Source organism: Cyrtonyx montezumae, unplaced genomic scaffold, assembly GCF_038088225.1.
Source record: "Cyrtonyx montezumae isolate F1298 unplaced genomic scaffold, pur_monq_1.0 scaffold_7, whole genome shotgun sequence".
In the NCBI taxonomy this organism is placed as follows: domain Eukaryota; kingdom Metazoa; phylum Chordata; class Aves; order Galliformes; family Odontophoridae; genus Cyrtonyx; species Cyrtonyx montezumae.
In genome coordinates, this window is record NW_027072078.1 from 3,455,077 (window position 1) to 3,478,246 (window position 23,170).

At 40.4% G+C, this 23,170-nt stretch overlaps 1 protein-coding gene across 1 annotated transcript in view; it reads right to left on the bottom strand.

Annotated features, from left to right (window-relative positions):
- Nucleotides 1-23,170, bottom strand: part of SPAG16 (sperm associated antigen 16) — a 337,389-nt gene that overhangs the window by 167,300 nt on the left and 146,919 nt on the right. The window contains 1 exon segment of the mRNA XM_065750928.1: nucleotides 3,103-3,246. Coding sequence (XP_065607000.1) covers nucleotides 3,103-3,246 — 144 coding nt within the window.

The window sequence follows — 23,170 nt, forward strand, 5'->3', positions numbered from 1 at the left end:
TTTTTTTGTTGTAATAAACAAACCGATAGCAGTTTTTATTTCTTTGCTCAGTAACTCCAAGAGTTCAAATAGCAAGCAAAAAGATAGAAGCAATTTGGCCTCTGTCTCAGGTGAACAGCATGCTATGAGGAGCTGACAATTTGACAATTTTCAGTGCAAGTTTTAAACAGCTTTCAGAACCTGCAGTTGGTGAGTTTATTTTTTTCTCCAATGTGAAGGTTTGTAAATAGAAATACACTGCATTCCACAGAGGTGAATGCTTGCATGAAAAGGGCTGCAAACATTTCAGAGGAGTTGACCTATTGAATATTTATAAATATATTAAGGATACTACACATTAATACAGACAGGCATATGTGCTGAGCAAGAATACAGTGTTTCTACAGTTCACCAGAACTTTCTAGGACATGAACACGCCTCTGCTGCACCACAAAGCTTCCTTTTTTAGCCATTCAAGAATGGTGGCAATGAAGATAAATAAATCCAGTAGATGCCCTGAAGTATCTTAGCGCAATCAAAAGGTACGGCAAAACTATCCCCAACCTACTGTTCTTGGAAACTCTCAGGGGATGCAGATTTTGCCTGCTATTCCCAAGAGCTCAGTCCAGCAGGTATGCCCAGGCAGACTGCACAGCTCTTCAACTACCAAGTTCACCCAGATAGCTGTGGTAGCAGTCATTCAGGCTCCCTCTCTCCTTCATACACACACAAAAAGCAAGCTGGAAAATACTCCTATAACAATAATATAATTCCTGTGATAGCTCACAGCAGTGACAGCCACTTGCAACAGCTAATTCATCTACAAAGTACTGCTGAGCCAGACTGGAGTCAAGAGAGCGTTTGTTTTTGAAGTCTGACCAGTTGCCATCTGAGCTTCAAAGAGGGAGCACTGCTCCCATCCCTCCATCCAGCTGCTGTACCCTGCTGATGACAGGACCTGTTTGAAGTTTTATTTAAAAAGCTCAAGGCAAAACTCTGCACTCAGATCTGCACAGAGCATCTCAACTGACGTTCTGCTCTCCTTGTGAACGTGGTGCTGGTCTGCTCCTGTTCCAGCACCCTGGGAGCCACCACTGTGCAGTGAGAGCCTATGGGGAACACATTCCTCCCACAGATGGAGGAGCATTGGGTGCTATGTAACAACACAACATACAGACAGCAGACTCAGCACATGGTGGGCTCTCATCGACACACTACACGCAGAATATCTTTCAGGGTAAAGGTGTAGATTGATCTAAACCTGGTTTTATAGATACAGAAAATAAAAACTAGAGGACAACAAAGAAAGAATGTAGAAGTGAAGGAATTTAACCCGTATTTCCATATCACAATTAAACAGCCTAGACAAAAATATTTTTCTTTTCAACTTCCAGATGAACATCCTATGGAATCTTTAAAATGGAAATAAAACTAGGCTATGATTTGATTCCAGAAAATTTCCTTGAGAACTTTCCATTTCTACTTCATCATTTCCATTTCTGGAATACCCAATATACAGCAGGGGAAAAAAAAAGTAGTATGATTAAACGCCTTCTGTCACATTGTATATTTTCTCCAGTAACATAAGACAATATCGTAGAAGCACTGCTTTTGAATCACTCCAGAGCATTCAGCAGGAGTCAATTTATACTGCAAGTGAATAATGATGTACCTCAACTCATTTTAATTCCAATAATTGAATGAGAAATAGGAAAGTCTATTGAAAGGACTGTATTCTGGTCAAAGACTAATGAGAAAATAGTTTTGAGTCTTTGAGTCAGCGGGTGTCATGGTAACAATGCATTATCAGAATCTGATTAGCATGCCCAGCAGCTTTATAAATGATAACATGCTCTTCTAATTGTATTCCCCTTTCTTTCCCTACGATGAGTTTTATATTCATAAGTGGTAAGAAGCAAGACAGCATTCTGTTCAGCTGAAAGTCAGGATGTCCAGCATGCTCACAGACTTGATGCAACCTGCCACTCCATAACAGAAAATTTTCCCTACAATCTCAATGTAAGAAGCTGAGGCTTATCTTCCCATCTCAACTGTATGGGGTTTTGAAGTCACGAATCACTCTTTCCTTTCAAATCTATGAAACTGTTTTTAGGGATATACACTTGAAATAGAATACCATGAAGCATAAGTATCTTATGAAAAGGCCAATGTTTTACAGCAGGAAAGGGCACCAAAGTAAAGCAGAAGGGCTTACATTCTGTCCCAGCAAACAATACTGAGGGTTCCCAACGTTTTGAAAAGAGGGATTTTAGAGTGGTTAGAAGACTGCACACACATTTAACTCAATACAATATCAAAAATGGTGAGGGATCAGAAAGTTAAATAGGATGCTTCTCATAAAGGAAAGAACTAATACGTATTAATAAATATAATGAAAATAGGATGATGCAAGTTTACTAACACTCCTCTTACAAGCAAACCAGAGGTGAGTACCCTAACAGATCCTTATTAGCAGTAGAAAGTGCTAACACAACCGCAGCCTCAAAAACGTGAAGCAAAATCATTTCAACATAGAGAATCAGCCTTAAAAAACAGGAACATTTTCTTACAGTATAAGAGCACTGTTTTCATCAAAACGGTCAAGAAATCTACTAAACTTCTGGCTTATTTCTGGGGCCACTGTAACCTAAATATTTGCTTCTCATTTCCAATGTTCACTTTCATCTGTTAATTCAGCTCCCAGTCTGTGTAAAGGAGGAAAGCTCAAGTACTTATTCTCCAGGTAAGCTTGAACTCAACTAGTCACATGACAAATCATGCTTAATACAATAAAACAACTTTTCTGTATGTTTAATAATAGAACAGTGTTTGTTACAGCACACAAACAGAGTATGCATCCAACTAGACCGAAAAGCTTATTACTCCTTGTTCCACTGGCACGCGGACAAAGTTTAAGACATACAAAATACTAAAAGCAATCAATGTTAAGTCAACACGGCGAAAGCCAGAGGAACACTTATCTACGTGTTTGGAAATTCAGCAGAGAGCACAGGGTTACACTGAGAATAGAAAGTCATCAAAGCAGGCCAGTGAGCAAAGAAAGAGCAAACAAGCACTCCCCGAAAGAGATTAGTAGTCGTTCAGGGGACTGTTTGCACTCACCTTGGATGGAAGCAGCAGCCCGAAACCCAATCAGTGTGACCTTCACCCATCGTGATGATGTCCCCATCAGGTAAAGCCCACATTTTCCAGAGGCGGTCATCACTGCCAGTGACTACCACGTTTTTCTGGGGATGTGAGGCCAAGCTACAAAACAAAAGAGAGAGCAGATCACATTCTGTATCAGTATCATTTCAGCAACATCTAAACATGACTCTTTCTGGATAGACTAAATAAACATGATGCTCTGTATCACAACAGTTTAAAATACGTGCTATGCAGATGAGTTGCTGCTTCTACTGAAGAAAACAGCAGAACATGATTGACATCTGTGAAACCAGAGTTGTTTTCATGCCCTCTTGAAGTTCCAGCAGATTTAAACACTCAAATACATGTTTCTAAGCACTTGTTTTTAGAAAAACCCAACAGGATAACACATGAACAAGCACAACCAGTGTGAATCAGTATTTCCCACACAAAATGATTTCAGAAGTACTGGCTTGCCAGCCTGCTGCTGACAGCTGAAGGGAATAAGGACAAAAGGGCTGTTTTCTCCACTGTCCTCATAGGTCTGAAGTCTTCTAGCACTAAGAAATAGTTCAAATTGCAACCCAGTAGCTACTGGCTCTGCCATCACTTTAGTACCAATTCACTGGGATTAGGCTACGGTCAAAAAATCCATTTCCACTCTGTACTCAAATCATGTAAACATGTTTTCCATTTTGTATTATACAGCACACCGGGACATAATGGAAATCACACACTTATCACGTCCCTATACTGCAAACTTGGTTTATTTTTGATTTGGCAAATGCAGCACAGCCCAAAACAGATCTAGAGAAGAAAATAAATCTGTTGGAAAGGTAACAAGTGCATATTTCAAACAGATTTGGTGATTTGATTTACATTATTGTTATGCTTTACCATTTGTTGAACATCAAAAGGTGTCTAGGAGCTGAATGAAGTCCCAGTATTATTTAAATAGACTTAATCTGGAGTGCAGAATTAAAATGCAATGAGGGAGAAAAGGAATCACAACCTGTGCACACACCTATTTCAGTTGTGCACCAAAGCTGACAGTTTTCAGAGAGAAATTCTTATAAAACAAAATCAGAATAGAGAGAGAAGATGCCAAGCAGACAAGTGGGAAGAAAAGAGAGGTCACAAAGGGTGTGCAATTACTCTATTATAAAAATACCTTTTATAAAACAGTATCTTCCTCCTGCACTGTCATTATTAAAAAAAATCCTAAACCAGAACTTCAGCTTCAACTGTATAGGGAAACATAATTCCCTCTGTCAAACTGATGCCAAAAACACACTTATGTCAACTAGCACATGTTCCTGCAGTTCAACGCACAGTCCAGGAAGATTCCTACAGATTCAACACTTGGATTCATCTGTTGGAACAAGGTATCTGGATTTTACTCATTCCCTAATGAAGTTTTTCATTATGACCAAAATAAGAGAAACTTCCTTTGGATTCGCAGGGAGAAAAGAGAAGGAGGGAATTAAATTATTTACATTCTCCAGAGGTGCACAGAGAGGAACTTTATAATTTAGATGGGCCGTAGCAGATAGGTAGGAAGGCAAGGAGGGAAGAGAGAATTAAAAGCTTGTAAAGGCATGCCAGTGGCTTGCAAATTACTGGGTGAGAACAACTCTCCCTGAATTCCCCCATCAGAGATTTCTGACACACCAAAAATCCTGATACCACAGTGCTTCCTGGAATACATGCAGACACAGAGCACTATGAAGTGCCAAGAAGAGTGCAGTATCTATAATGATGGATCCATCAGAACTACATGTACTCTTTCCCTTAAGCTAATCAATGTGATGCACTACTGTGTGTATGCCAGTAAGGATTCTTCTTGATGCAACCTGCCTCCATGTTTCAAAACCTAAGTTTTTCTTGTAATCTATTTCAGATAATTCAGATAGCAAAACCTCCATCTGTCAGTCTCCAGTTCTTCCCTTAAGATATTTGAGTTAGTTGAGTGCGTGCTTATTAAGACTTCCTATCAGTTCTTTCTCTTACAGTCTTTCAAAACAGTTGCTTTTGTAGTTCCTGAAGATGCGTTACACAACTTCCATTAAATCACCATGTAATATCCCACTGGAGATTCAAAGCAAAGTTGACACAATGGCTTCCTTCAGATCCCTTCCTGCTTTCTGAACAGATCTCACTCCTGGCTCCCTGTCTCATCTCCTAGGAACACCTCTCCTTTCTCAACCCTCCCAACACATTTCCAGCCCAGCTTTTGAGAAGACTGCACTTATTCAGTGATAAGAAATTTCCGGAGAGCTTAGAGACAATCCGTAAAGCATGTTTCATGTGGAAGAAAATTTCTCGTAACCACAACAAAGCCCAGTCAGTATTTCACAGATTTTTAATTGCAGTACTCTCATAGAAGCTGCTGTCCAATGTTTTTTTTTTCCCCCTCCATGCCAATTTTGCAGGGACACACTGCACACTATTTAATTAACAGCAAGCATGTGACATAACCACTGTTGTGCTGCTTCTGAGAAACGGAAGCCCATTCATCCAAAGAAAGTTCTACACGCAACGTTAATTAGGCATCCTTGTCTTCATCTCTGGCAGTCTAGCACTGTATAGATTTTTGCTTCATCTCTGCTCACAGGCTCTAATTATTTCCAGCACAGGTGACTTTGGGTAGATGGCAATGAAAATCAATAAAGGAACACGCGTGATAGAAACATCGGTTTTCTTCTCCTCCAGGATGGAAGTGGGATCAGAAAAGACTCAGTCAAGAAAAAGGAACACAAGAGATTTGCTGCTGATGAGTGTATACACACCCAGGTTTACCCAACTCACTCTGGCATTATAAGCCATTCTCATTTCTTCAGCACTTGCCGTGATAGATACGCAGTGATCCCAGTAAGTTGCTTTTAGAACAATCATCAATTTCCCTAATTTGACTAAACCATACATAAATATACACTATCTTCAAGGTGCAGAACACTTTCAGTCTCAACATGTACTACATTTGATCACTCCACACATACAAAATCAATCTGCTGGTTAAAAAGTGTTAAAGACAAAGTCTGCGTAACCTTAACTGTGCATTTGTTTTAATACCAACACGAGCTCCATTGCACCGGGGTAGGGAGATGTCAGTCTGATGCTGAGGAAAGCTTTCTGGCAGTAAGATTTGTGCAGCACCAGAACTAACAGCTACCTGCCATCAGTAGGCTGCTCTTAGAGCCTTCCCAACACCTCACACTTCTTACCCAGGCAGAGCAGACTGCCTGGTACCTGAGGTTCCTCCAAATCCTACAGTAGCAATGCTCCTCCTGAGTCCCAGCTCATTCAATGCTCAAAGCAGCACTCATACCTGAAGGGCAACCATCAACATAATAAAAGCACCACCTCAGCCCACTCCTAACAAATAACTGCAGCTAACCCCAATTTCACAGATGCAGGATGCTAAGGCATACAAAAAAAAAAGTCTACTTTTTTTTTTTAAATAATTTCAGGGGCTAGAATAGGTCACAAAAGAAATTACTGGATATTCAGCATTTCTAGTGTACAAGATCTCAGGAGACCATGGGAGCAGCAGGAGTCCAGAAGTCTAAAATTAATGCAGAAAATTTCTGTCTGAGTAGCAACACCCTGGTGAAATTAGCAATGGCTCAAAACCCAGCCTTGTAATGGAAACTTCAAATCTCTCTACTTCTGCAATTGGGGCTCTCCAGGCATGCTGGAATGGAAAAGCAGAGCAGGTTTTGAAGGGAGGAATATCACAGGCACCAAATTCAAGAGGATGGCTATTCATTAAGGCCTAAAAGCAAAATGACGTATGCTTAAATTTTAGGAACTGTTTTACTGAAGCCAGGGATCCTCTTCACTCGCATACACCTCATTACATCACTGGAACAGGGCTTCAAAATCTGATGAGTTGTTAAAAGCTGAAACTTTATTCCGGCCCTAATTTTGCTGGCACCTAGCTTGTGCTGGGACCCAAGAGAAGTAAACCAATTCGTTATGAACATAAGAAGTGCAGACAGCACCGTGTAACTGCACTGCAGTTTTCTACCTCCTGTATGTGCAGAAAAACAGAGGCCAGAAACCCATGGCGCTTCATTAGGCCCCACACACACATCCCCTCACCTGTGCAGCCTTGCTCTCCAGTGAGGACAAAATCCATAAGAACACCGCACGAGTTTCCCAGCATTTAAATTATTATCTGACAGTAGCTCAAAAGGCCACAGCTGGCAGTCAGGATGGACTCTTCTCTCTCCACTCTCTGTGGAGAGGGAACAACAGGACTCCACACACAGTCAGTGCCCTTCCCAAGCACCTTTCAGCACACCTTTTTCCCTCTTAGCTGCACAACAGCAGCAAGGACAAACAGGATACACCAAAAATACACCTCCACTGCATCAGGAGAAGGTGCTCATCTTATTTTAAGCTCCTCAGCCTAACTCCTCTCCTGCCCTGCTGAGCAGCTGGATGGGGTCTGGCCCTCAGCCACATCACCCAGCAGACACTCCACAGAAGCCTGGATCAGACATTATTGCCCATTACACTTCACCCTCATTTGTTTTTTTTGAACCACGTTTCACTAGTACAGCCATTTCTACCACCTTTTTATCTTGGCTTGAGTTATCTGGTCTCACCTGCCAGTATACTTGAGCAATAATTGTAACCCTGACATTTAATTCAGGGGCTTATTATGCAAGAGTAGCATAACTGAAAAGCTTTGCATTTCTGTTTGAGGTCTTAAAAAGTCTCTTTGTGACAAAAAGGAATAAGGAAGAAAGCTTTAAAAAGAGAAAAGAACTGAAAAGGAAAAAAAGGATGAAACAAACTATAAAGGGAATACAAGTAGGGGAAAGCACCCATAACAGAGCTCATAGCTCTTGATTCATTTATGTAAATGCAGACTGCAACAGATCTCATTCACAGTCATGTTTAAGAATCTCAGTCCTGTCTGCTGAATCCCAAAGCTCCTGCACTCAGGAACTGGGAGCAATAATCATTGCTGGGACCTCACCATGCCTTGTCTCACCCCTCTCGCCTCATCATCTCAGCCAGAGATGGTATTTAGAACACAGACATATAGAAACTTCAATCCAAATTTCTAAAAGGCCATGAGACTTAATTAAAAATGCTAACTAATGCATTTATTCTCATTGCTACGCACACAAAATCTTAAATCTTAACTGCAAAGATGTTTATTCTTGCGGAAAAGCATAAATTCACATGCTTTCTAATGCACCCAAATCAGCCCTCCTCTTAACAAAAAATAACTTCAAAAAGTCAATGTTCTTCACAGCAAACAAAGCCCCCACAAATAATTGTACTAAACACAATAATTATTATCACTCACAGATATAGACGTGGTTGTAGTGATAAGTCAGTAGAGCTTATTTTGTGATGTTCCATGTTTGATAACTATCTACTGTGTCTGCTATTATCAAAACTCACTAATGTCTATCAGCTTTCTGAGTATTTGTAACCTACCTAGGCTTTACCGCATTAGATTCGATTATGGACATGCTGGGCCACTCTAAAATCATTATCTTCTTAACAGCAAAGCTTAGCCCTACATCACATCTTAGAAAAACTCATAACTATCATGTTGATTTGCATATGCTTTATTTACATTTCAAGCCTTTGAAGATCTATGCACATTCTTGAATTATGTACAGCCAGGAGTCCTGATCATTTCACAGCATATTAGCTTAAAAACATACATAATCCTTTTGCAGATAGTCTCCTTAATCACATCACAGAAAGAGGATTTTCCAAGAACCTATATGATAACAAGCAAATTGTGTGTATTGTTATATACCCATATACCACAAGCCTCAGCAACCTAACATTAAGCCTTTTATCTACAACGTTGTAAATAACAACAGGCATGAATCTAAATCACTTCTTAGAGCACCTTTGATTATTCATTCCTTCCTTTTGCTTACAAGGTTGTTGATAATTACTGCTGGCCCAAAAAGTCACTTTGTCTACAATGTCAGCTGTTACGTACTACAGAAACAGCATTTCTAACCCGCCTTAAACCGAACTAGAGGGCAATCTAGGCAGCCTTGCTGTTTATTTTCACACTGCAGTTTTCTTATTGTTGTGTTGATTTTAGTTTTGGTTTTGTTTTTCATTTCCACAGTCCTACCATTCAGGTGATGACAAAATTGGGCGCATAACAATGGACAGGGATCACACAGTTTGGAGATGCTTCCATCAGACTAGATGCTTTAAAAGAACACAGAACAAACTAAGCCATGAGTCATTCTGAGTTCACAAGTTCTCATTTCATATGCATCTGAATCAATTTTCCAAGCTGAGTCAACTTACCAGGTACCCACTGTACAGCAAGAAGTAGTTAAACCAAAAGAAAAGGGGTATGAAAGCAGCAACAAAAAACTAGAGGCAATGAAAACGTTAAAATATTCACGTCCTCCCCCAGTGACTCCAATGGGAAATGAGAACTACACTCCTTACTAGGAATGATTTAAACCATGGTTCATACTGTCAGCAGTATACAATTAAAGCATTCAAATTAACACCAAAACCAGATCCCCCCAGGTCTGCAATGACTTGAAGCCAGTTCTGAAAGAACTTGCATCTCACAATACAAATCCCCAGTTCAAGTCAAACTGCAGGACCGCCTTCACCAAGACCCTTTAAATATATATATATGTTCTTTTTTTTTTACACCGAATCTGTGACAATGAACCACTTCACACAGGGAGAAGGCCAAGAGAAAGGCAACACAGGCAAACCTGCATAAACCTTTCTCTACTCAGCACATAATTGTTGCCTGTTTTTGACCCGCGCTTGTGGGGTACTGAGATAATAGCTTGTCTTCCCTTGTAATGAAAGACAAGCTGCTTTTCTAAAAAGCAATTTTAGCCTGACCAACTTGAAAAGATGCAGATTGCTTTCTCAAAAGCTGCTATCTGTGGCCTGGTTTGAATTAGTTTTCATCATTACTGTTAGCAATTCCCAGGCTCCTGTTGCATGGCAGCTTTTTCACAGATGATTAGGAGCAGTGTTGTGGTATATAAGAGTCTGGAATGAATACTACTAACTTACCAATTGGTAAATTCTATTAAATTATCAAGGTTGCTAAAGAAAATATTTAAAAATATAATTTGCAATTAGGGCATTAAAGCTCCAACTCACTTTTCTATATTAATAAGAAACAAATGCATCAACTTTTCAAGGTCACTTTCCTCCTGTGTTTTCTTCGTGCAACCTTTCAAAACAGGGAAAGGTGTGCTCTGTTTTAGTACCATAATGCAGAAGAATGCTGCCATCAACAGAATTAATGAAAACTCTTCTGGAAAGAAAGTTGCATAAGTAGTTCCTTCTCAGTTAGGCCTCCAGTTGCATCCAGCACCGAGAGGCAATGCTGATACACAAAAATCTTAAACTCAATTCTCTAATTCATCCAATTCACTAAACTTTCTTAAAAGTCAAGACCAAACATGGACATAATTGATCAGCTGAGGCTTCATTAGACCTAACGTGGCAGAAATACCTCTTCACACTTTCTCACAAGTACCTTCTCCTAATTTTCAGATATAGGTCACTAAAGACTGAGTTTCCAGAGTTCTCTCAACATATACTCCGTTTTACATTCGGGTATCTGAATTCTTTTTCCTCAGTGTATCATACACATTTTGTTGAATTTCATCTTGCTGATGAAACCTTGCCAATCTGTCAAGTTTCTGTTGAATTCTGATCTGATAAAGTTATTTGCATCCTCTCTTAACTTGGTGTCATCTGCACATTTCATAAGCTATTCTGTATTCCATCACTCTCACTGCTAATGAAAACAGTGAACAGAACTAATTTTCCAAGGAAATTCTCAGGATGAAACAAAGACTGGAGTTCAACTAAGAAGTTCTTGCACTCATTCCATTCCACTTGTTTGTACTAAATCTTACCTGGTGGAAAGACACACAATAAATATTTAAAAACTGTAAGTGCAAGAAAAGCCATCATTTGCCTTGCTAAACTGTTACAACAGTTAATCTGTTTTTTTCTTGAGACAGTTGAAATTGAAAACGTGGCCAGCTTCACCCCCCAGCTGCACATAACGTGCATTTATTCTATCAAAGAGAGAATACCCACAGCAAAGATTTCAAGAACTACAGACTTACTGACGGTGGGTAAGCATTCATTTTCCTTCCTTCTGTAACATCTGCGTGTTTGTGCTGGCCTCTTTGCCTTCACAACTAGATAATTCCTTAAAACTCCTATGGATTAATTTATACAGATTAAGTGAAGTATTGAGGTTAAGAATACCTGAAGAAGACTTGAACAAGAAGTTCTGCTCTAGGAGAATCAAATCATTATTTATTTGCAACTGATGTGCTTGCTATGAACTTATGTACCATCACTTGTAAAATAAATAAATGAAATCCCACTGTGCACAACATTTAAAGTCAGGTAATTCCTAAAATAACTACTGTGCCACCTTCTCCACCTCCATATTAAATTCAATGTCCACAGGCATTACTGGGAAGAAAGCAATAAGGAGAACTTTCAGAACTGGAAAACGATCTACAACTGTTGAGGAAAACTAGACATAGATATAAGGACTCCATTCAGCTTCCCAAATGCACAAGCTAAAATGACTTGGTATAGAAGAAAAAGACATGCTCATTCTGGAATACACACACAAAGAAGATGTAACAAAGAATCATGAAGAAATATTTTGAGCATTCTGTGTAAAAGATTTCTTTTTTTAAGAGAAAAATATCTTCATCTATTTGACAATTCTCCAATCCTTTGAAGTATAGCAAATGAGCCAAACTGATTTGACTACATCCAGTTCTGCAGTGTAACGCACAACCGAAGAACTAAAACATAACAACTCCACATGAGTGAGCAAGATATTATATTTCAGCAACTAGAACAAAACACACAACAGACAAACACAATCAGATCTAATACTTACACGGCAAATACACTGTAATTCAGGAATAACCTCCAAAACATCGCCGTGCCAGAATCCTTGATCCTACTTTTTTTTCCTATTCAAATGCAGTGCTGATATTTGGGGAGTTCCACAAAATCAGTAACATAAAAGCACAGAGTAATGATTACAATGACATAGGACATTGTTTGTGTTAAGTATCTTCTATCCATGCTGGTAACTAGCAATAGGACAAGAAGGAATGGCCTTAAGCTGCACCAGAGGAGGTTCAGGGTGGATATCGTGAAAAATATCTGCGCTGTAAGAGCAGTAATGCACTGAAATATGCTGCCTTGGAAGGGGCTGGAGTCACCATCCCTAGAGGTGACTAAGAAACAGGCAGATGATGTAGTGCACGACATGGTTTGCTGAGAAAATAGGTGGGCGGCTGGAACAGATGATCGTGGAGGTCTTTTCCAACCCTGGTGATTGTAACATGCTACCCTGAGAGCTAGTCCATTCTCCCACTGCTGGCTATTCCTCTCCCTTCTAAGCCAGGATGGTACGCAGTGGCCTCTGGAGCAGACTTGCTCTGGAGGCTTAGAGTATTTCAGCTTTTCTCTTATTATCTGTCACTGGACTGCCTTTTGCAATCAACAATGCATCTCCATTTTAGCTCCAGTTGAGGTTGGATTTCCTGATTTTGCCACTGAGCCTTCAGGAAATGCTTTTATACAGCCTGCCAAGTTTCTACTTCTACTTCTCATATCCGACCCTCTCACATTCCAGTTAATAAAGCAGCTCTCTGCTAAGCCACAGAGGTCTCCCACAGCAGTGCCCTGCACAGAGGAATGGTTTGCTCCTGACCCCGGTGAGCAATCCTTAAAAATCAGCCAGCTTTCTATGATGGCAGTGTCACAGGAGATGCAGCCCAACAGTGTCCTAGGCAAGCCCAGATATAAGTCCACGAGGTCAGGAGCTCTAAACTGTTGCTCATCTTTCCAGACTTCTGGATCTTGTTTTTATTTAGCTCATGTTGGCAAGCAGCATAACAATTAGAATGTGACTACCAAGTGCACTCTGTCATTTCATTTAAGCAACTATCAACAACACAGGCTAGAAATTCCCAGCTCTTTACACAATGCCACACACCCCCTTTCACATACAGCCAGAGGGCATGGCTGCTTTCCCACCTTCTTCCTATCAGCCAAATTCCATTTATACATGATCTTAAGCATTGTTACAATGGGTACAGTATGTGCATTTTGATAAATATCTGAGTATATTTCATATGATGAATGCTTATCTCACATAGAATAGTAATTCTCACCAGTCTCTCAATTGCCACATAGCTCTCTATACTCTTCCAGATGTACCAAACTATCTACCAGACACTATAAATTCTCAAATTTTAAGATTCATCAGAAGAGGTTGATGGAAGAAATATATAAGTGTGTATAGATAGTTAAAAATTACTGCAGGTAAGCGTAAGTCCCTCTTGTATGTATGTACACACACACAGGAGCCTTCCAGTCAAGTTGCAGGCTATCATCTCCTTAGTGAAGCAGTTTTCTAAAATACATTTTCTCACTGCTAAAAATATGATTCTTTTGAAGACCGACATTGATACACCTTCAAGTCAAGAGTCCTTTTCTCAAATGAAATCCAAGTAAAAGTGACGGTATACCACATTACAATTTCCCACCTTTCTTAACATTCTGCTACCATCTGCAGCCCCTGGCTGCACGTTCAGAAATGGTTCTAAATCTGAGGACGGTCCTAACAACCTCAAATCTGCTGTGCCAGGAAGCCAGCCCAGCAGCTAGCCTGCTAGGAGCAACCTCCTTTAAGGCAGTATCACGCAGGATCAAGCACACTTTCTAGCCCTCATCATAACCATTCCACTAGCTGCAGCTGTCTAAGGTTAACATCCAAAAATGAGACTCCTGCAAAGACACTTGCTATACTGTACTAGAAGGTTAAAAACATACAGGCAACTGAAATGATTACTTATTTCCAACAACAGCAATTTTAGAGCAATGCTTACCTTAAGGGTCAGCATTTATCCTTCTTCCGAATGGCTTTTGATTTGTTTCAAACTGAGCTATAACGAAGGATAAAGATCAGTCTCAAAAGACTACCACCATCAGTGCTCATTAACGAAAAGGAACAGACATGTACTTCTGAAGTATTCTGTGCAGCCCTGCTTCTGGAGCATGAAAAAGAGGAGAACAGGCACCTGCTGTATTGCTGCGAGACTAAGTCATCCATGGAAAGAAACAGTCTATTTATACATCAGTTTATATATATTTTTTTAATTAAAAAAGTCAAAGCATCCTACATACAAGTCATAAAAACGCTAAGAAAGCCTCATTCCTGTTTTGTCATCACTATATCAGGTGATGCATGCACAACATCACATTTGTTTATGAGAGAAAAACAGATTGCTGAACTTTGGCTTAGCAGACAACACCAGCCTGCAGATTGCTAACGAACTATTAGAATCTGACCAAACACAATCAAAAAAACAACTAAGTTTTCTACACGTAAAGAGTAGTGTATCACTGAGATACCACAGGGCTGTGAATGAGGGGAGGCTTCTACTTACTCTTGACATGAGATGAGACCTATAGAACACGTAAGTAAAACATCATAATAGCAAACATAACATAACGTTTTACTGTTAAAAAAGCCATGCCTGAGAAGAATCTGGAAGAAATAGGATGCTGCACCTTGTGCACCACATATAAAAATCTCATGTACATCGTAGCAAGACTTACTGCTGATGAAGCAAAGGTATGAAGCTCAGCCACGAAGAACAGGTTCCTTTCAGCAGTAAGGCACACCTGCATGGCTGTATATTTTACCAACATACTGGACATTCAGTGAACAGGATCTGGCACGCTACATGAGAAATGCTGCCAACAGCCGCTCTAGGGACTCCGACTGAAATATTAAGATATCACCTATTCAATCACTGATGAGGCTACACTCCCCAGCAGCACCTCTGAGTTACATCCATATAACATAACCAGAATGAACATGCAAGTTTTCTGAAGGACAGACCCCAGTTCCTCTGAACTCAATATCAGAAAATCTTGTAGACTAAAAGTAATAGTTATGTACTAGATAAAACAAGCAAGCCAAATAAAGCTCTTTATCAGCTTTACAACATTCCTAACCAGCTGACCAAGTACAACATCAATCTCATCTCAATATCCATACACTATTCTTTACTTCTGATCAATGTATATGACAGACTGATGCGCACACCCCCTCCACAACTATTGCTCAGTGTTATTTAAGAATAGCTAGGAAGCAGAGAGAAGCAATACAACTCCATAATCTATTTGTCACAGTGGAAAACCAAACAAACAAACAAAAACACATCAGTATGGTAATTGTTGAAGAGCAAAATACTGTTTAAGGACCAAGAGTAGCAAATTTTTTTTACTCTGCATAGTGAGAAAACTAATGAGGCACATCTTGGATTAAGTTTAGCTTTATACATAACAGCAACATATTGTGATTCTGAAAGCACTAAGTAATGCCTCGTGTGAGCATTTTGTTGTAGACTGAAGATTACAACAAATTCTGCTCTAACGTTACTCATAAACAAGAATTTAAATCATCCCTTACTCAGGAATTACACAAACTATATTACCATTAATTGCTTCAATTTGGCAGAAAACTTCAAGTCAACTTTGATTTTAATTTTGTTCCATTTTCTAATGGAAAGCCCCCAAAGATTTTTAGAAGGGTTGTTGTGCTCTTTTCCTTTTTGTAAAATTATATTAACTGGGCAAAAGCATCGAAAGTGAAAGTAACTGATGAAATTACTGAAACCACTACACATATAGCTGTGGTCATCTAAGAGCAGCCTCATGGTTTCCCCTACCATGCTGAGTACAAAGGGAAGCAATCTGAACACGGAAAGCTTGAACTCTCTGTCTTGAACTGGCACCCGTATAGACAAAAATCCCTTACAATAGCTACAGAGAGACAGAAGTGGAGTGTCAGTCAGCAAGCAAGCTGTGCCGGCACTCAAGTTCAGCACATCAAGTAAAGGTGACAGGCACAGCTCTCCCTCCCGCGTGGCTTTTCAGATTGGCACTGTGCACCACACAGCAGTTTACATATAGAGGAAGTTTGATGCTGAGCTGCTTCTCTCCCAGCCCACACTAAAATCATCCAAAGGCACAGAGCTGTAAAATTCCTCCTGTGCTTTGAACACGTAGTAGGTAAACAGCTGCACCTACAGAGCAACAGGACTTCTGCCTTGTATCATAGGCTTTCATACACGTCTGCCCTGAGATGTGGTGCTCCTAGGACCGTTCCTATTCTTCTCCATCAGCCTCACCACAGCTCCTAAGTGTTCAGCAAGAGGCAGGCTTCCAAAGGGAGCGACAGAGCCATGTCATTGTTCAGTGAGACGTATACAGAGAATCACTCAGAAGAAAAAAAACACTATTGCAGTTCATGGGAGTTTGGGCTGACTCAGTTATTTCAGCAGGTAGCACTGCAAACAGCTCCTCTGTGTGCCCTATTATCCCTCTGTAAATGCCACTGATCAACTGTGCAACCAGCAGCAGTGCAGCAGGAAACAACATCCCATGTCCTAACTCCACAACCCAATCACACTTAGAGCAATAAACCTGGGATTTATAGAAATATCTACTTCAAACTGTTTTTAAAGCTGCTGAAGTATCTGGTCTAGTTTATTTTACCTTTGCAAATCCATACAAATAAGTGTACTCAAACCATTAGGGCTTTACAAGTAAAACAACACTGAAAGCAGCTGTGCCAAAATACTACAGCCTGTTAAACCACACCTAAAATCTCCCTTAAAAATAATAAATAAATCACATGTTTGAGTGTACACGAGCATATAAAAGCACAGCTTTACGATGCTCTATTTAAAACCTACTCCCACACGCACAAGATGAAGAGAGGAATTTGTGCTCTCTGTACAAATTCAAGGATTCAAAATGAGGAAACCTGGAAGAACACAGCTTATTGAGAGGATAAAAAAGTGGAGCATCACTGGTATTTTAAAATACCATTTGATCCTGTATTATGCTGCAGGTTGTGATGCTAATGAAACCCAACAGTTCAACGGCACACAAAACTCTACATACAAAATCAACTCCACAAAGCAGAGGTAACAACAAACTACAGCAATTTATTTTCGTGTCGCAAGGATTAATTACATCCTCAAACTTAACTACTGCCCTGTGCCCTTCTATCACCTGTGCAGAGGCATCAGCACAACACTACATGCTTACAGGCCTCTATTCCCAGCTCCCTCATTGCCAACCCAAAGCTTCCACTTCTTGCCTGAGCTGTACACTGTGAAAAATTCATTTTATGAGCCTGAGAAACAATGCCTTGCCCTGCTGTTGTATACACATTACCAGAGCTTGCAACTGCAGCTGGCCTTCATATCTGGATATACTTACATAGAATACTGAGAACAAGTATCCATGTAATTAGCACATCAATCATGTTGTTCTTTAATGTAAATGAAGCGCTAATTCACTCCCCCATAAACTCCTTCACCATAACTAATGCAAACTATTAATTAACCGACCACAAATGAACAAAATGCAGAAAACCACCAGAAGTACACAAACTCAGGCATCACCCCCAGTACTGACCCCCGTTCCTGTGGCCCCTACCCCCTGCAAGTTCTCCTGTGGCAGCTTTGAGCTGCAGACCTTCTTCACCTGGCTGCAGGGATGCTGCAAGCTGCCACCCTCTCCGTTGCACCGCAATGGAAAAGCTCTCTTTTTCCTGTTCCCATGGTGCAGCTTCTCCCTGCTCCCCAGCTCACACCCTTCTTGCTCTGCTTGAACAAATATCAGCTGATACTCTAAAAACTTTACTGCACCCCATTTTACTCTTTGTTCTGCTGGTGCACACTCCTCCACGCATCTCATTGTTTCATTTTGCACTGACTGTATGAGTGAATTTGCCTTGCGGTTTTCTAGATCATAGAAACATTAAGGTTGGAAAAGAAATCTAAAATCATCTAAGACCAACCCCACCCCACACCATGCCCACGTCCCTCAGTGCCACATCCCCACAGTCCTGGAACACCTCCCTCCAGGGATGACAACCCCAGCAGCTCCTTGGGCAGCCTGTGCCAGTGCACAATCACTCTTTCAGAGGGAAATTATTTCCTAATATCCAACCTGAACCTTCCCTGGAACAACTTAAGGCTGTTATCTCTCATGCTTGCCAAACCACCTGAGAATTAAAATCCTTCTTCATACCCAGAAACCATGTATGTAATTCACATGCACGTTTTTCATACATTTTCCACCAGGACTCTTTGCCACAGACAGCAGTACCATTCTGCCTGTTTCCCTCCTTCCCCCCAGTCTATGCAGTGACCTAGTTGAGAAGCCCTGAGAACCTCGAGGGAGTTATTATAATACTGAAAACTGGAAACCCTGCTGAGACACATCCCTCTAAACAGCACAGCACAGATAGCTTTTCCCTTAGGGACTTCCCATTTTAAATGTCATTTTCTTACTTTTGTTTGCAAGAAGATCCCCTTTTACTCTTTCTGCATGCGTTAGCAGTAAATCAAAACTTTAATTTGTGACATTTTGAAAAAACAGCTCATATGGACAGTGCCACATGGCCCACTTGGTCAGAGCATGTTCAAGCCATACAGCTTCACTGCTGTGTGGATTTGCAGCTGCTTATCACACAACATACGTCTCAAACAACAGGAGGGCTGGATGCTCAGATCCCCTTCCTCCTCCTTGCATCCTTCCCAAAAAGCACCACCACCAATGAGCACACTGAGCACACCCTGGGCAGTGCAGAAGTCAGCCAGTACTTGCCTTTCTCTGTGCTCACCTCTGACTTTCACAGCTTCTGCTAATCTGTGTGTAGAGTGAAAGAGGAATGGGAGATGAAAGGAAGAGGCAGATGCAGCAAGCTTTACCTAGAAGACTACAAGATTGTGAACATAGTATATATATATTTTATATATTTTTTTCTATGAAGAAATGAAGTAAGTATACTCTGGGAACACATAACTGGTTGTAACAGACCAGCAGGGCTCATCTCGAGGCTCCTGTTTTCACAGCAGTTGAGGCTACACTATGAGGTGGATCTGCTGACTCAGGCACATCCAAAATAAAATCATTAAATGCAATATAATGTGCATCAAAGGGCCCATCACAGGAGAAAGAAGAACAAGTAAAGAGACAATAGTCCTTTCCAATGGCACCAGCTCCTTCAAAGCAATAACCCCAGGCTCAGTAATCACCACATCAGCAATCACCAGATGGCAGAATTTACTCACAGAATTGAGAACTACTCCCACACCTTTCAGAAGCAGCCGGAGAGCAGATGAGCACGCAACGCACATTGCTCACCTACCACAGGTTGCAGCTTGGGAGAGTAGAGAGGTGAAAAGGGAGCTAATCAGAGATGCAGCAGTGCTGTTCAGATCCAAACGCACTCAGCTCTTTCAATTTCTGTTGAAATATCTATAGTTCAGTAACTGTTTTCTATTGATGTTCGTTTTCCTTTACTCCCTGAAGGACTCTAGATGATGCTTCCACAGAAAGAGCAATACCGATATCTAATCCAAACCAACTTTCAAACTCATTTTGTTTCCTCCTCAGATAAGCAAATAAATAAAATACTTTGGGTTTTTACCTTGGATTGGTACCAAGAGACAGCCAAAAAATTACTAACCCAATTTTGCAGTGAGGTCTGCATTCAAACTGTCAAACGATTGAGGGGGCTGGTTGCTTTACATAAGAAGGTTCAGCATAACAGATTCTATCTGAATAAACAAATGCTGCCACTTCCATCTGCCACTGTACTTCATGGATCACATTTTCCACATTTTTCCAGTGTCCTAAGTGTTAAGCATGGAAGAAACATGAGACAGACCTTTAGACAATCTTCTTTTTTAAACCAGACCCCAAGGGATGACAGCCCAAGTCGTGAAACGCCCTTTTCCCAATGACTCTGATGCAGAAGGTGTAGCTGCAACGTGCACGTAGTGATAGGGGAGAAGGCAAAGTACAGTTCAAGCGCAGAACAAAATCTCTCCAATCAATGCATAAAGGACACACTGTGACAGATACTTGAGCAGAAAGTCTCTGTAAGATAAGAAATGTGAAAAGGGCATTTTTTCAAATAAACAAAACTGTGACAGCTTTTGTTACAAGAAAGAATAGAGGAAGAGCTGGGCCTAAAAGGAAAAAAAATTGGCAAGAAGGACTCATGCTTCACAGCAATGTGATACATGACTGTAGAGACAGAACAGCAGAGTAAGATGCTGCAGTCCCCCTCCTGTACTCCAACACAGCCTTTACAGCTAATTAAATAAAATACCACGTTATGCATATGTACACATATACAAACAAGAAATGCTTTGTTCTCTAGTAGCTTGGTATGGATTCAAGCAAGCTACTCCTTAAAGTGCAGCAATGGAGCTCAGTTTAGGTCCCGGTCACCAGCACATTACTGAACCCTGAAGGCCAGTTCTCTTTTCACATTTGCTCCATACTTCATACACCCTCCAGGAATACAAAAGATTGGTTTCACAATATAATTTAAAGCTTAGATCGTTAGTCACATCGTTCCAAAGAAAAGACAACTCCTAGGTGTTTGTGACAGGAAGAAACAGACAGATGTATAACACTTGGGATTCTGCAAGGAAAGTGGCTTTCAGAAAGTGCTTATGTGTCCTGGTGGTTTCCAGCCTTCTAGAGCTCTGTTTGATGCACTTTCATCTTCTGTTAGTGACATCTTAGGACTGCTGACAGTACTCAGCAACCTCCTTCTGAGATCTGGACACACAGTCTCACCCAGCTTGAAGGGAGCAGTAAGACTGCATGTAATGTGCCCCAGGATGAAGAAGGGGAAGATGAGTGCCTCACTCTCACAGGATGCAGAGGGCTTTGTGACCGCTCAGTACAGTGGCAGCAGAAATCTGCAGGGCAAGGAAACTGCTAGGTCACACTAAATCTGGTTGTTGGAGAAGTATGAATAGAGAGCAAACTCACACTTCACACAAATTAGAGTCGGATTTTTCTGACCAGTGCTCAGGGGTGTATCAGGCTCCATGCAAGGATCCATGGCAGGAGGGAACACACAATCAGTATTATCAATTTCCTATTAAGCTTATAATTTAATTTCTTGCAAGTTTACGAGTTGGACACTGAATATTTAATAAGGAAATTGGTGTTTTCTAGCTATTCCACAGTGCCCACAGCTCTGGGGTGGTATTTTAAACATTCAATATACTTATAAATAACTCAACTGCTTAATTTCCAGAAAACTTATTCCTGAGCTTAATTTAATATATTCCCATTTATTTCTTCCCCTAGGTTAACAAGGAACAAGCTATGTTTCAGGAGATGTTAATAGAATTTCTCAACAGTTTCTCTTACACATGTGTTTAAGTAAATAACTTTAAATATCTGATCAAGGATGCATCAAATGGGAACAGGTACAGAAATAACATCAGGAAGACATGAGAAACGAGATCTGGGCTGGTTCATCTGTAGCACAAAAGGCAGAGAATACCACTGGTAGTAAATCAGGAAGCTTGAGCAGTACCTGCTATTTTACAAGCTCAGTACATGATTTCATGTTACAGCAAGACAGCACACAGTTCCGTTCTTCCAAACCCTGGGATAAACCCAATGAGTCAACACATAACATTTCCAGATGAGTTACATGTTGTGATAGCACTATTCTCTATTCTTTACTCTTCCTATTTTGACATCTCCACCTACAGTGAGAATCATTTCTAGTAGATAGCTAAAATTAAAGAGTAAAACAGGTATTTTCGGATATATTTTGAATGCTTTTTGGTTCTGAAATTTTAAACCTCCTTATTTCCATTTCCTGAGCATAGATGACATTGATGATACAATACCTGAAACTGATATATTTCAGCTGATTCACCCAATTTGTTTTTCAAGAGCACGACTGCAGATGAAGCTTTCTCAGAACATGCATCATAGCTAGGTTTACGAGGAGGTGCCTCCCTGCAATGGATCAAGGGCAGACATTATAGCTGCACTTCACATTGTCTGAGTAGGGAGAAGATGGACTCAAATACTTCAAGCATGCATAGCGACAGGATGAGATGTGACACACTGCAAAAAAATATTCAGACTAGATTGTAGTGAAAAAGTTTCAGCATGATGGTGATTAAAGACCTTATATAACTCATAGAGGCTGCAAAACCTCTATGCTCACAGATGATATTATTTGTCTGAATTAAGTCACTGACTGAACTCATCCAGGCAGTCATCCTCTGAATGCTGCACTGGACCACACAAACTCCAAAAACCTGTTTCAACTTAAATGTGTCCATGACTACAGGAAGACCAGTCGTATCTGAAAACTGAAGTAATAAAAGCGCTAAAGATGGACACAACTGAAAATACTCGCTTGGAATGATAAAGGTAGCATGCAACATAACCAACGCTTAGGAAAGAATTAAATGAGGTGAATATTTTACTTTGAAACATAGTACTAACAGAGTGAAGCAGATTATATTTACACTGATTATAATGAGAATTCTGAGTCCAACTCCCATTTCATGGAAAACCAAAAGGGAAATCACTGAATTCTAAAATATTCTTACGTTAGAGAAGTACTCAGATAAAAGGAAGGTCCACCAACTCAAGAATTGCTACCTTCCAGAAACACAAAGGTTTTAACAACTTTCTCAGGAGATACAGTTTTCCTTGTGAGGCAATCCAGAACATTTCCTCAAGCTGACTTACAGCAACATATAGGACAGAAGAAATGCAAATCACAGCATTTCATTTCAATCTGTCTTTCTGCATGTGATCACAATCAGTTTATCTCATGGACAGTACAGCTTATTCCATGTGTTAAAACAGCTTTATCACAGAAACCAGCTTGTTACTCTGAGACAATTTTTGCCTTTCCTTATTGCTGCATGATGGTTTTTCTTAATGCAGAAGGAAGTGAAGAAAGTATGCTCCTGCTCCCACATCCTGTAGGACAGACCTTCACTGGTCCCCCCCACCCTTCACAGAGGGAGATTGCCACACTGCCCAGAGACATATTAGATGCAAAACTACAAGTCATACAAGAAACAAAAAATGTAAGAAACTCTGTCTTGAGTTTTATTTTCCCACCAATTTC